The sequence below is a fragment of the Papaver somniferum genome, chromosome 4 (genome assembly GCF_003573695.1).
Source record: "Papaver somniferum cultivar HN1 chromosome 4, ASM357369v1, whole genome shotgun sequence".
NCBI lineage: Eukaryota > Viridiplantae > Streptophyta > Magnoliopsida > Ranunculales > Papaveraceae > Papaver > Papaver somniferum.
This window is the reverse complement of record NC_039361.1, coordinates 104640741-104653017: the sequence shown is the minus strand read 5'-3', so window position 1 is coordinate 104653017 and position 12277 is coordinate 104640741. Positions and strand designations below refer to the sequence as shown.

At 37.1% G+C, this 12277-nt stretch overlaps 1 protein-coding gene across 1 annotated transcript; it reads right to left on the bottom strand.

Annotated features, from left to right (window-relative positions):
* Positions 1-3468: 3468 nt before the first annotated feature.
* On the bottom strand, positions 3469-6910 carry LOC113276237. The gene is made up of 2 exons (XM_026525814.1): positions 4529-6910; positions 3469-3991 (listed from the first exon to the last, which is right to left on the bottom strand). The coding sequence occupies exon 1, from the start codon at positions 5961-5963 to the stop codon at positions 4557-4559; it is 1407 nt and encodes a 468-aa protein (XP_026381599.1). The 5' UTR covers positions 5964-6910; the 3' UTR covers positions 3469-3991; positions 4529-4556.
* Positions 6911-12277: the final 5367 nt, after the last annotated feature.

The following is a 12277-nucleotide window of genomic DNA, read 5'->3' as shown; positions in this document are numbered from 1 at the left end:
CTTTTGCACTAGCCAATCTCAATTTAGGGAAATGGTCGTAAATCCAAACCTATGTGAAAATACGAAAATATCCACGTACATGAAAATTGAATTGGAAGCAGAAAAATTTTGCGAATAATTTGCTAATTAACAATGTAGAAAAACTCACCTAAACAAGAGTTAAGTAACCTCCAATTTGATTACACTTAATCCTCGAACCTTTGCTCATCTCTTTTAAAACAAAAGAAAGCACACCAGTGGCCCAAGAGTATTTGTTCATGTCATCGAGATGCTCCAAAAGCTGTGGTTAATGTGCATCCACCCTATTTCCAGAAGTGTCAGGGAAAATGACAGTTCCTAGCATATATAACCAATAAGCGGTGACATGATGCCTAAGGGTCTCCCTGTCCATCACCAACTTTCCTTTCTCCACCATCTTTTTTGTCCCTCCAAATGTTGCCTTCAACTTTACCAACTTGAATTTCTTGACCTTCTTCTTCAATGTTCCATTTGCCTTTTTTGGATTATACTCATCACCACGTTTAGGGGACCTCACAGCACGTCTAAACTCACATTGAGACTTTCTTGCATCCCATCCTAGACATTTTAGAGCCAAATCTTCAAGAGATTCATAACTCATTGAGGGGTTGTAACCTTCTCGAAGACATTTACCTTCCACTGGTAAGGCGGTGATATTATGTCAATCATCGGGAGTAATTCCTATCTCGCCGAATGGAAGATGCATAGTATATGTCTCGGGATAATGCCTCTCGAGAAATGCGGATACGGAAACAGTGTCAAATTCCACATGTGCTAACTCAATAGTTCTCCATAACACACATTCTTTAACCTTGGCTACAAACTCGTCACACTCCAAAGAAAGATCCCATGTGGACGCCTTTTGACGTTTAATAAGACGAACTGCATCGTTATGATCCTATGAAAAGAACATAACACTATTAATACTTGACGAAACACTATTAATACGAAAACAACGTAACACTATGAACTTAAATAATACCTTTGTCGCATAGATCTTCGTAGCCCATGAGTGTTTGTAGCCAAACAATGTTGCCCCTCCATCCTTTGGAGTACCATAAGTTGGGTCCACTGGTGGCAAACACAAATCACCATGGGGAATGTGTGAGTATCTTTTGCTAGGCGGCTTCGGCTTCTTTTTCTTTTTAGCAGGAACAATTTCTTGCTCTTCTTCATCATCGTCCTCTCCCTCTTCTCCATCCTCTTCATCTTCTTCTTCATCATCATCCTCTCCCTCTTCTTCATCCTCTTCCTCCTCTTCATCGTCTCCATCCTCTTCCTTCTCTTGTCCTTCTCCTTCTTTGCCGGGTTCTAGTTCTTCTTCTTCTACATTTCCTTGGTCTTCATTTCCTTGCTCTTGTTCAACCTCTTCATTTCCTTGGTCTTCAATTCCTTTCTCTTCTTCATCATCATTCTCTTCTTCAATAACATTATCAATTGTATTCTCCATCACCTCTTCATTGTACATCTTTGATTACATCACGAACATTATCTTGGCTGACTTCCGGTAACAATCCCCCTCCATGTTTAGCATTTGTGGCACCACGTTTTCAGAAATCTAAATGTTTTGCTCCACGAGGGGTGGGAGTTTTCAAATCCTCATCTAGTTGTAGTCTCAATCTTTTTCCTTTGTTCCTAATGAACAAAAACCAAAGTATTAGCTAAACATAAGAGAATATTGTGTTATCAAATCAAATACAACTAAAGAATAAAATAAACACAACACTTGAAGTTAGCAGACTATAGTTCGGTTACTAGAAAAAAAATTGCATCGTAATTGAACTACATATTTCAACAGTTTGGTTAGCATAAAAATTATCGACAAAACCGAACTCATTCTTAACTTTTGAAAAATTTAGTTCGGTTACGAGAGTTTTTTTTTTTTTTTTTTGCGAGCACACCGAACTACATATTTCAACAGTTCGGTTAGCCATAAAAATTATCGACAAAACCGAACTCATTCTTAACTTTTCAACAGTTCGGTTAGCCATAAAAATTATCGGCAAAACCGAACTCATTCTTTCAAAGGAAAAATTGAGTTCGATTACGAGAGATTTTTTTGCGAGAAGACCGAATTATGTAGCTCGGTCACCAGATATTTTTCAATTTTTTGCGAGCACACCGAACTGTTCTTATTTTTGGAGTTCGGTTAGCAATTCTAGGGTTACACAAAAAATTCTCCTAGCCGAAATATCTACTGTAACTACCATTTTCAATGGGTTTTGATGATTTCTAATCGATTTCTTCAACAAATAACGAATTGAAAAGAATGGGTATGAACGAAATTACCCGCGGATTTGCATTTCACTTGAATCAGACTTCTTGGTTGTTGTTGGATGATTGATTTTGCCTCTGAACGGTGGTTCAAGTTCTTTTTGAAGTAGCAATTGTTTTGGGAGATTCACTATATGTGGGAGTCCCGGACTCAATCCTGGAAGTCTGGGTGTTTGCTTGGCACGGATTGCTTATAAAGATTGAATAATCGACGATGAATTTTTTTCGAATCGACGATTAATGTCGATGTGTACGAAGAAGAAGAAGAGAAAAAGAAGAGAAGAAGAAGATGATGAAGAAAAGAAGAGAATAGAATCTGTTTTGAAACTGATTTTTTTCTTTTACTTTAGATTTTAATTAGTGGGTTGGATTAGTGGGTAGTGGGTTAGATTAGTGGGTTATTAGGGTTAGTTATAACCTTAATTAGAATAAGGACAGATTAGTCTTCCCTAATCTTTTAGGACACCCCTTATAATGTAAGGTGGACATTTGTATCACAAAGTTCCCCCACCATTTTTGAGTAGTCCTCAAAAAATCGTTCTTGAAAATACATTAGACTTGGGCTTGGTTTATGCCCAACAGTGGGCAAAGCATTCATTCACTTTCAGAAGATATTTGCTGCAGGAAACAGAACAAAGAAGAATTTCGTGGGATTGGAATCCTTCTGCTACATATCAAAAATTATGACACGCTCCGGCAGTATATCCACCAAGAGTTGCTTCAGGTAATTGCGTGATTGAGTGCTTACTGTTAATGATGTGCGTGATTGGAACTCCAGGAATCTGCTCTCGATAAAGCAAAAATCAAAAGAAGAAAAATGAGTGTAGTAAGGTTAAAGATAGCTTGGGTTCACTTGCAGTAACTGTGGAATGAACTCACGTTTCTGAGCGTGCCATTATAGATTTTGCTTCACTTTCCTGTAGAGGAACTCGAATTGCAGATCCTTCATTGGCCGATTGCTCATGCATATCAAACGAGAGTTTGCCTTCTCTGGGTGACAGGCGAGAGTTTAATTGGTTTGAATCTCCGGCATAATTGACTTGCTTGTGGAGCAGCACTGCTCATCATTTAGTAAATCACTACGTACCCATACTTTTTTTGGTTGTTTGGCAAAGGAAACAAATTGAAGGAAAAAAATGCTTTAAAACCGCAAACGGCATTGGCAAAAAACTGACTTTAGCAAAGAGTGACGCGTGACTCGTAGAATTGTGTTGTTAGAGTCAGTATATTGCTCAAGCTACAAACTTGCAGTTCAGAGAGAGATTAAAAATCTGATCATCCTACACTATCTGTAGATAATAAAATTAAAAGTACCCTTCTGACAGTACCTCTCATTGGTCAAACTAGGAAAGACTGATGCAAACAAACTAAAACAGTAAAAGAGCAGCAGCCTGCCAGTGAAGACGTCTAGTTCTCCTAGCAGCAATTAAACCAACCTTTTCTCCAGGAGGTGTGCATCACTGACAAACAGAACTGGCATGTCCAATATGCTGGTGGTTACCTCCTCAGTGAGGATGCTCAACTGGATTCATAGCAACACCACGAACCTTGGGCCAGGAGTTTCTCTTCACTCTACTTGTGATAAGCATTTCCTACTTTCAACATGGGCTTCTCGGTCCTGCCTCCACTGGCAACTTGGCCAATCATAGCACGGCACCCACTTGGTACAATCTTTTTTGCTCCAGAAGGAAGCTTAATCCTGAATAAGAAAAATAGAGGGAATTCAGAATTAACAACCAAACGAAGGACACGAACTACAAACCCAAAAACATTCACTTAATTACATTAATTGCAAGAATATCAGTGCTCAAATGTAAAACCACTAAGTAGTGGTAAAAGAACAAACATCTTCCAGAATTATTAGATAGTGGTACTGCTAAAGAAATAGTAAATGCCCATCTTGTAGCCACTATCTCAAATAACAGAAAACATAAATATGGTTCAAGACTATGGGGCAACTGTTCCCTGGCCTTTGTTCCACAGTACTACGGAACTACTAGGACTACGGGGCAACTGCCCCCTGGCCTTTGTTCCACAGTACTGATGTGCCATTTTCTCCCCAAATACAGTGGTAAGAACAACAGCATCAATTACATATACGATTATTATAATACTATGTCGGTCTAAGAGAAAGATTCAAATATGAAGCTTTAGAACTATAATCAAAAGAAGCATCCTATGTCTGTAACATCCTCAACTTTAAATCACAAAAGAAACAACCGGTTCAAAACAATACCTGACTAAAATCATAACTCTGTGAAGATCTATGACCCAATACTTTTTAGCCATTCCTTTTGCAAACTAGGCTCTAATGACATAAAAACTTGTCTCCATCCAACATCTTGAAATTTCTCTAATGCAGCCATTATACTTTGAATACTCACACCTTTAAGAGACTGCAAATGCTTGGTGCAGTTTGGTATGGAATAAGGGTCGTTTTGTAAGTCAACAGCTGGAACATAAATCCTTGTAGTCGCATCATTAGATCCTGAACTATTGATTGCCGCTTTCTTACTTGGACCACATTTACTTGTTGATGGAGCTATTCGCTTTCCCCGATAATTACATTCAGCATTGGAGTTTTCACCCACTTCCTCTTGTCGATTAGAAGCTGATGACCCTTGCTTGAATGGCAGATTTGGTGCTTCGACATCATTGTTCTCCGCCGGGGCATGAAATTTGGTTACAGGTGAATCACCAAATAGGACACACAGTTCTTCATAAATGGGGCAACTTAATGTCTTGTAGCACGCCTCATCAGGGTTCTCCTTGACATATGCCTCCCACACTCTTTCGTCCTCAACCACAACTTTTTTCTCATCTGGATCCCACCTCAAGCCTCCTAAGGACATAAATCTCGTAATTTCTTTGTATCTAGACCTTAACATATAATAGCGACTCTTTATCTGATTTACAGACAAAGACTCTCCCATTTTTCTGTTGAATTCGTCCTTAATGAGACCCCAAGCGGCATTGCCCAATAAATTTGGTACATTGCCACCAACCATTTGTTCAACCAATAGTTCACAGAATTCCTGTTCCATATCATCAGTCCAGTGTGCACTTACATTTACTTTCGCAGCTCCCAGTCTTCGTGGTGGCTTCTTCAAGTCACCATTTATAGACCTTTCCCTTTTCTCCACATAAGTACCCGATTTAAGAGAAACTACACTCTCCAGATAACTATCTCCAATGCTTCCCATACCCATATCGACACCATAGAAGCGAACACTTCTAGCTTTTTCATTCTTTTGATGATATAAAACTAAATCACCGGGAGCTTGCATTAGAATCTCGCCACTTTCCAAATACCATATCGGATTACACCGTGAATATCGGATAACTGACAGTTGGGTAGACGTCGTCAATTGTTTGGTCCAAGATTCTCTCACCCCATGATCCTGCATCACCCACAGATCTACTTGGTATCCATCAATAAAAGATAAACAGAGGCAGTCTCCCAACACTCCCACATTTTTATGCACTGATCCATACCTATGACTTGGAGGTGGCATAGCTTCTTCAGGAAAACTTAAATCCACGAGTTTCTCACTGCTAACATCAAAAGAAACTATAACTTCAGATGAAGAATGTTGGTGTGTGGTACTGCCTAACCAATGAAGAGCTCCCTTGAAAAGCAAACCTGATGTTATATTATCAGCAGGATCCATGAATCTGAACCCAATGCATATACTTCAATCTTGAAAGAACCAGTATCTTCATAATCCGAAATTCTCACTAACTTGTAATCATCAATACTGCTAGCATAACCAAATCCATACCTGACATTGTAACAATCTTTCGAAATCAAAAAATCATAACCATCTTTATAACCCACATAATCACATAGAGGAACTGATATTTTCTTGTATTCCCTAGTTGCGGGGTTCCATATACAGAAACTATTATCCTCCTCAAATTAACCTGTACCAAAAGAAATGCCCAAGGCAACCAAACCATCACAAGACCCCAAAAATTTAAACACAACAGTTTCCCCTTTTTTCCTTTTCTTTTTGATCCATGCAAGACCTGCCTCGTATTCGAATGGGAAGTCCATCCCAACGGCTCCTCCACATAAAAACTGATATGAATCTGTTGATCTCAAAGTCGATGACAACATTGACTCATAATCTACAGAGTAAACCATACAGTTTTTACGAACGTTATGCCATCGGTGATGTTCTACCATGAGCCTAGGGTTATTCCTTCGAATAGAACGATTAAGGTGATTCTTGATAAATTAGGTTTAGTAAGCAGACTACACAAGGGCTTGCATACACACCTACATGCTAAAATGGAATTAACTGGTAACCGGACAAAGATATCTACCTGTATCTCTTCTGGAAGACTCGGCATTGACATACCTCCTTCTTCGTCTTCTCTTTTGGGGGAATTAGAGTTCTTAAAATTGGAAGAAATGATAGTTTTGAAGAAGATGGTTACGATTCGGGGTTTTAGGGATTTGATAGACGAGGATTTGATAGTCTCCGGAGAAGAGGGTGTTCAAGTTTCAAGCGCAGTGACGATACAAACAAGGTCGAGGGTGTCTCCCAATCCAATTGTTTTGTTTTTTCTTTTTCTTTTTTTCCTTTTTTTTTTGAATAAATACTGCATTTAAAAAAAGTTATTACTCGAGACTCATTTGTAGATCCATTTGATATAGAGGAAGACTTCATTGGCATATTAGGTTTATTGACTAAAAATTTTAGTTCAATACATAATCGGAGTGGAATCAGAGTTCCTCGGCATACTAGATTTATCTATTAAAAGTCTTAATTTAATACATTTCGTCGGGATGAAATCCCATCCTAATACAGAAGAAAAACTTTGTGCTTGTTTTGCTAAGCATCCGCTACCGGCTTTCAGAGTTACTTTTAATGTTTAAATTCCGGATTCCTTTTTCTCTCTCCCGGGAAGCTTCTTGAAGGACACCTACATTTTCCGCTTTTTGAGGGTATGCATTTGTTGTTGGTCCTCCTTTTCCTCCTTCAAAACTACTGGCATCATCTCGCAAAATTAGTACAAAATTGGATGGGGAAAAGACTGAGTCTCATGCAGCATCAACATTAATTCTGTGACTCTGCAACATAGGGGTCGTCCAAGGAATATTTTGCTTTTTCTTGAATGGTTGTTGCAATTTTCTACCGGAGGGTTTCCAAGACCAATACTGAATATGATTTTGAATCACAACAGACAGTTGTAAATGTGTCATCGATATCCCTTGAAAAACTCTGTTGCATCTCTCCTTCCAAATAAATCACATCTTGGTGATGAGGAATTCAGTTGAAATCACCGTTTTATCGTTTTGAATCCATGATTTGCTGAGATGTGGAATGCTTAAAGAATGATCAATATTCATCCTTGTAGGGTTAGGTCATGTTTTCTAGATTGCTTTAGAAAATCTGCGATGAAGAAGAAGATGATATGTTGTTTCAATTTCCTCATCACGCATTGTGCAGGCAGGTTTTATGTCTTTGACTTTTCTTACTAGTTTAGCATTAGTCGAAAGAACATTTTGAACACATTTCCAGAAGAAGAGTTTTATTCTTTGGGATACAACCAGTTTCCACATAGATTTCTAAAAATGTCTCAGGGAGTGGTAAACTAACTATATCTATCCCTCCTTCATTTAATTTATCATACATGGATTTGATAATATATTATCCTGATTTGATTAGAGACCATCTGAGGGTGTTTGTTTTTAGAAAGTTGGATTTATCTAGGAAAATATGAATATTACAGATTTTGGCAGTTAGTTATATCAGCTGGAAAAATGTCATGAACAAGGTTAAAATCCCATTGTTTGGTAGTCTGATCTATTATGTCAGCTACAATAGAGATTTCCAAAGTAGAAGGAATATCTTAAGAAGATAATGTTCCTTCTAAGCCATGGATCCAGTTATCAGACCAAACATTTATATTAAGACCATTTTCAACTTCCCATATACAGAATTTGTTGATTAACTCCATACATTTACAAACACATTTCCAAGTCCAAGAGCTTTTATCAAGTGGTTTTCCTTTGAAGAAGTTTTTTCTTTTTAAAGTAAATGGGTTTTAAAGTTTTTGCTCAAAGTGAATCAGGTTCTTTAGGTAGTTTCCATGTCAGTTTTCCTATCACGGCCAGATTGAATTAATGAGCATCCTTAAAACCTAGACCTTATATATGCATAGGTTTACAGAGATTTGGCCTAGCTTTAGGGTAGTAACCTCTAGAGCCAGTATCTTTATACCCTACCAAAAAAAATAAATTGAATTGCATCAATTTTGTTAGTGATTTTTTTAGGTAACACAAAGCAACTCATTTGATAAGTAGGTATACTTTGCAAGAACTGCTTTGTTGAGCACCATTTTGCTAGTTTGAGGGTTCGATTTAGACTATGTTCTTTCCATAATTGGTTCAAAAGTTTTTATTTCTGATTTATCCATGAAAAGAGGAGTTCCCAGATAAGGATCTTTAAGACTTATATATGCTTAATTTTTAACAGTTTTGACATCATTTTATGATGCTTTGGTTCCACTTGTTTACTAAAGAAGATTCCTGTTTTCTCAAAAACTATAAGTTGACCTGTAACTTTACTAAAAACATTTATTGTACCTAGTAGATTTCTACATTCTACAAGATCAGCTTTAACAAAGACAGACAATCATCTGCAGAGAAAAGGTGTGATACATGTTCACTTTTTCATGTAATTTATACTTCATGAAGAAGCTTATTGTGTTCTTGAGAAAGAAGGAGTCAAGATAAGATCTCTATACAGATAATGAAAGATATGGAGAGAGAGAGTCTATTAGAGATAGCTCGGTTGAACTCACCAAGCGTTGGTATGTCAAGTTTGGTTGTCATATTTTAGTATCAAAACTCATCTAGAGTCACTTGATTAAATACTAGAGTCAACTTCGTTTAAGTTAGACTAGAACGTCTAGGAATGTTGAGACATACAAGTATTACTCGTAAAAGATCGATTATTCCTTCGTAAACCCTAACATAGATGGAGTCTGACAAATTTTTTTCAAGAATTCTCCATTCTTCCTTTATTTGCTTTGTAATTGATGGTGACAGAGATTTACGTGACCAAACATAGTAAAGGTCTTTAATGAACTTGTCTTCATCGGTTGAGATGATATCAAATTGCTTGAATTTTCTTCCATGATGATGTTGTTTTCCTCCTTCAATATTCAATTTGTATCTCGGTTAGGTCATTTTATTCATACTGCTCGACCAACCCTGGCAAGTAACTTAAAAAAAAATGAATTTTTAAGCAAGTGTGTTCCCATTACGTGATTTCTTATTGCTCTTCTTATGTTAAACCTGAGAATGTTGATACTGGTTTCAAGTAGCAGACAGATTGGCATCCTCCGGAAAATAATTATCTTAAAATAAATATTTATGCTTCATTTGATTCTATGTTGGGAAAGATAGGAATTGGTATAATCATTAGAGATTCTGCAGGAACACTGGGGCATCAGGGGCAAGTACTTCCATGGAGGAATATATCCAGAACAAGATGAATGTTTGGCCTTGAAAGAAGCTATATTGTGGGCCAAAGAGAATAAGCTTGATAAGGTTATTTTGGAAACAGATTGTCAGAATGTAGTTAATTCTCTTCGAAATGCCAACTCCTTTGTTCACTGGATGAATCAGGGGATTATACATGAAATAAGGCATTCAGCTTCCACTTTGAACTCATATGATATAAGATATGTTAAAAGAACGACAAATAATGATGCTCATGTTATAGCTAATGGTGCTAGAACTGATATGTCCTCTTTTGAATTTTGGTGTAACATCCCAGATAAATATGGAAAAATTATATAAGGGATGAAAGGACTATCGGCCAGGAATTAACTAATTATGTAATCCTAAGTTTCTATGAAGAAGTTTGTTTGCATCAAAAAAAAAAAAAAACAACTTAAAAAAAAAGGAAAAATCAAAAGTTTACCAAAATAAGACTCCTGCAAGATTTTTGATTGGTTCTCAAATTTAAGAGAAAATCTTTTTGTTATCCTAGAATTTCGTAGACCCCAACTTACCGTAACTCCTTAGACTTAGCCTTATGGGGTGCTAGTCTAGCAGCTAGATTAGCAGTCAGGACTACATCCTAAGTCTTATGGGAGTGCTAATCTAGCAGCTAGATTAGCATTCCACGTCAGCCCAGCGATAAACCATTTAGCGTCCAGCTACGAATGATTCAGCGCTTTAAATCTCAGTCGTCATATCAAAAATAAATCTCTCAGCGCTGAACCATTCTGCGAAAAGGTGATTTTTCAGGCGCTGAATCATTCAGCGTAAGTATCTAGCATGCTAGTTCACATGCTAGCAATTGGTAGGAGAGAGAACTAGTGTTAACTTTTTTGCCACACTTTTTTTTGAACGATTTTTTAGGGACCATGATTTTTTTGAGGGGACCATGGTTTTATTAGGCCACCTTCCCTATAGTTATAAGGGGTGTCCTAAAGCGTTGAAATGACTAACCTACCCTTAACCTAATTTAATTTAAAATCAACCTAATAACCACTATATATATATATATATATAACCACCGCCTCCTCCCACCACCACCACCCACCATCGCTGATTACCACCACCACCACCTCCGATTATCAACACCACCAACCACCTCCTCCCACCACCACCGCTCACCACCTCCGATTACCACCACCACCAACCACCACCACCTCTCTATATATAGCTTAATTTAAATCATTAACAAAGATATTCTCAAAAATCCATTACTTGTAATTTGTTTTTGGTTGAAATAATGAGAAGTAATCATCAAAATGAGTTGAAAATGGAAGTTGCAGAGAGGTTTAATGGAGGTTTTTTTCCAGAGAAAGGTTCGGTTACGTCGCAAAAAACAAGTCTCAGCCGAACTTTTAGTTCGGTTACGTCGCAAAAAGTTCGGTTATCACGAATTAATTTTTTCTTAACCGAACTCCTTGTATTAGAACAACACAAGTCCATAAGTTCGGTTCCTTCGCAAAATAAGGATATCACCGAACTTTAGTTTACGAAAATAATAAAAAGTCCAAAAGTTCGGCTCGTTCGCAAAAATGTTAAGTTTTCTTTGTAACCGAACTATGGGATAATTCTATATAGGCATTTGCAAGTTTAGTTCGGTTGGATCGCAAAAATTGTTAAGTTTTTACTTTAACCGAACTTTACTCTGATATTGAGCTCGGTTAGATATGTTGTTGGGTAAAAGTTTTCAAACCAACCGAACTTCTTACACTTGGTATAAATTTTTTTTTACGTAAAGTTCGGTTAGATAGTTGGTTGGTATGAAGTTTGCGAACCAACCGAACTATGTACACTTGATAAAATCTTATGTTCACGTAAAGTTCGGTTAGATATTGTTTGCGAACCAACCGAACTTCTAGACCCTAAAGTTCGGTAACATTGCGGGGAAACCGAACATTACTCTGTAAATCCTATAAACAAAGTTCGGTAACATGTCTGTTAACCGAACGACTAAAAACCTTCATTAACGAGCGAGTTCGGTAACCTGCGTGTTTGGAAAAAGTAACCGAACTACACTTTTAGATGTGTTCGGTTACATGTTCTTCACATAAGGTAACCGAACAAGGCCAAATCTACTTCAAAAATTTACATTTTTTTGAAAATTTGGAGCAATTCAACCAACATTATCTAAGTTTGAAGCATACCTGGGTACCCAAATACTCTTCCTCCGGTTTTGTTCGGTTACATGATTCAGATGAGCCATCAATTGAATCATCACTTGAATACTCAAGCTTAGTGAACTCAATTTTCTTTTCTTTTTTATTTTCCATGTTTTTCTTCTTCATCTTCTCTAACTTTACTCAATAATTCTACTTCTTTTTAAGAAAATCCATCTGATTTTTTAATCTCACTAATTATCTTTAACTTAATCATTTCACTAATCATTACACTAACTAATATTAACACTAACTAATCATTACCCAAAATTAATCAGGAGGGTAGTTTAGGTATTAATATAAATAT

Bases quoted from the DNA above. Each gene is read 5' to 3' on its own strand.
- LOC113276237 (XM_026525814.1), bottom strand. From the start codon at position 5,963: ATGGATCCTGCTGATAATATAACATCAGGTTTGCTTTTCAAGGGAGCT.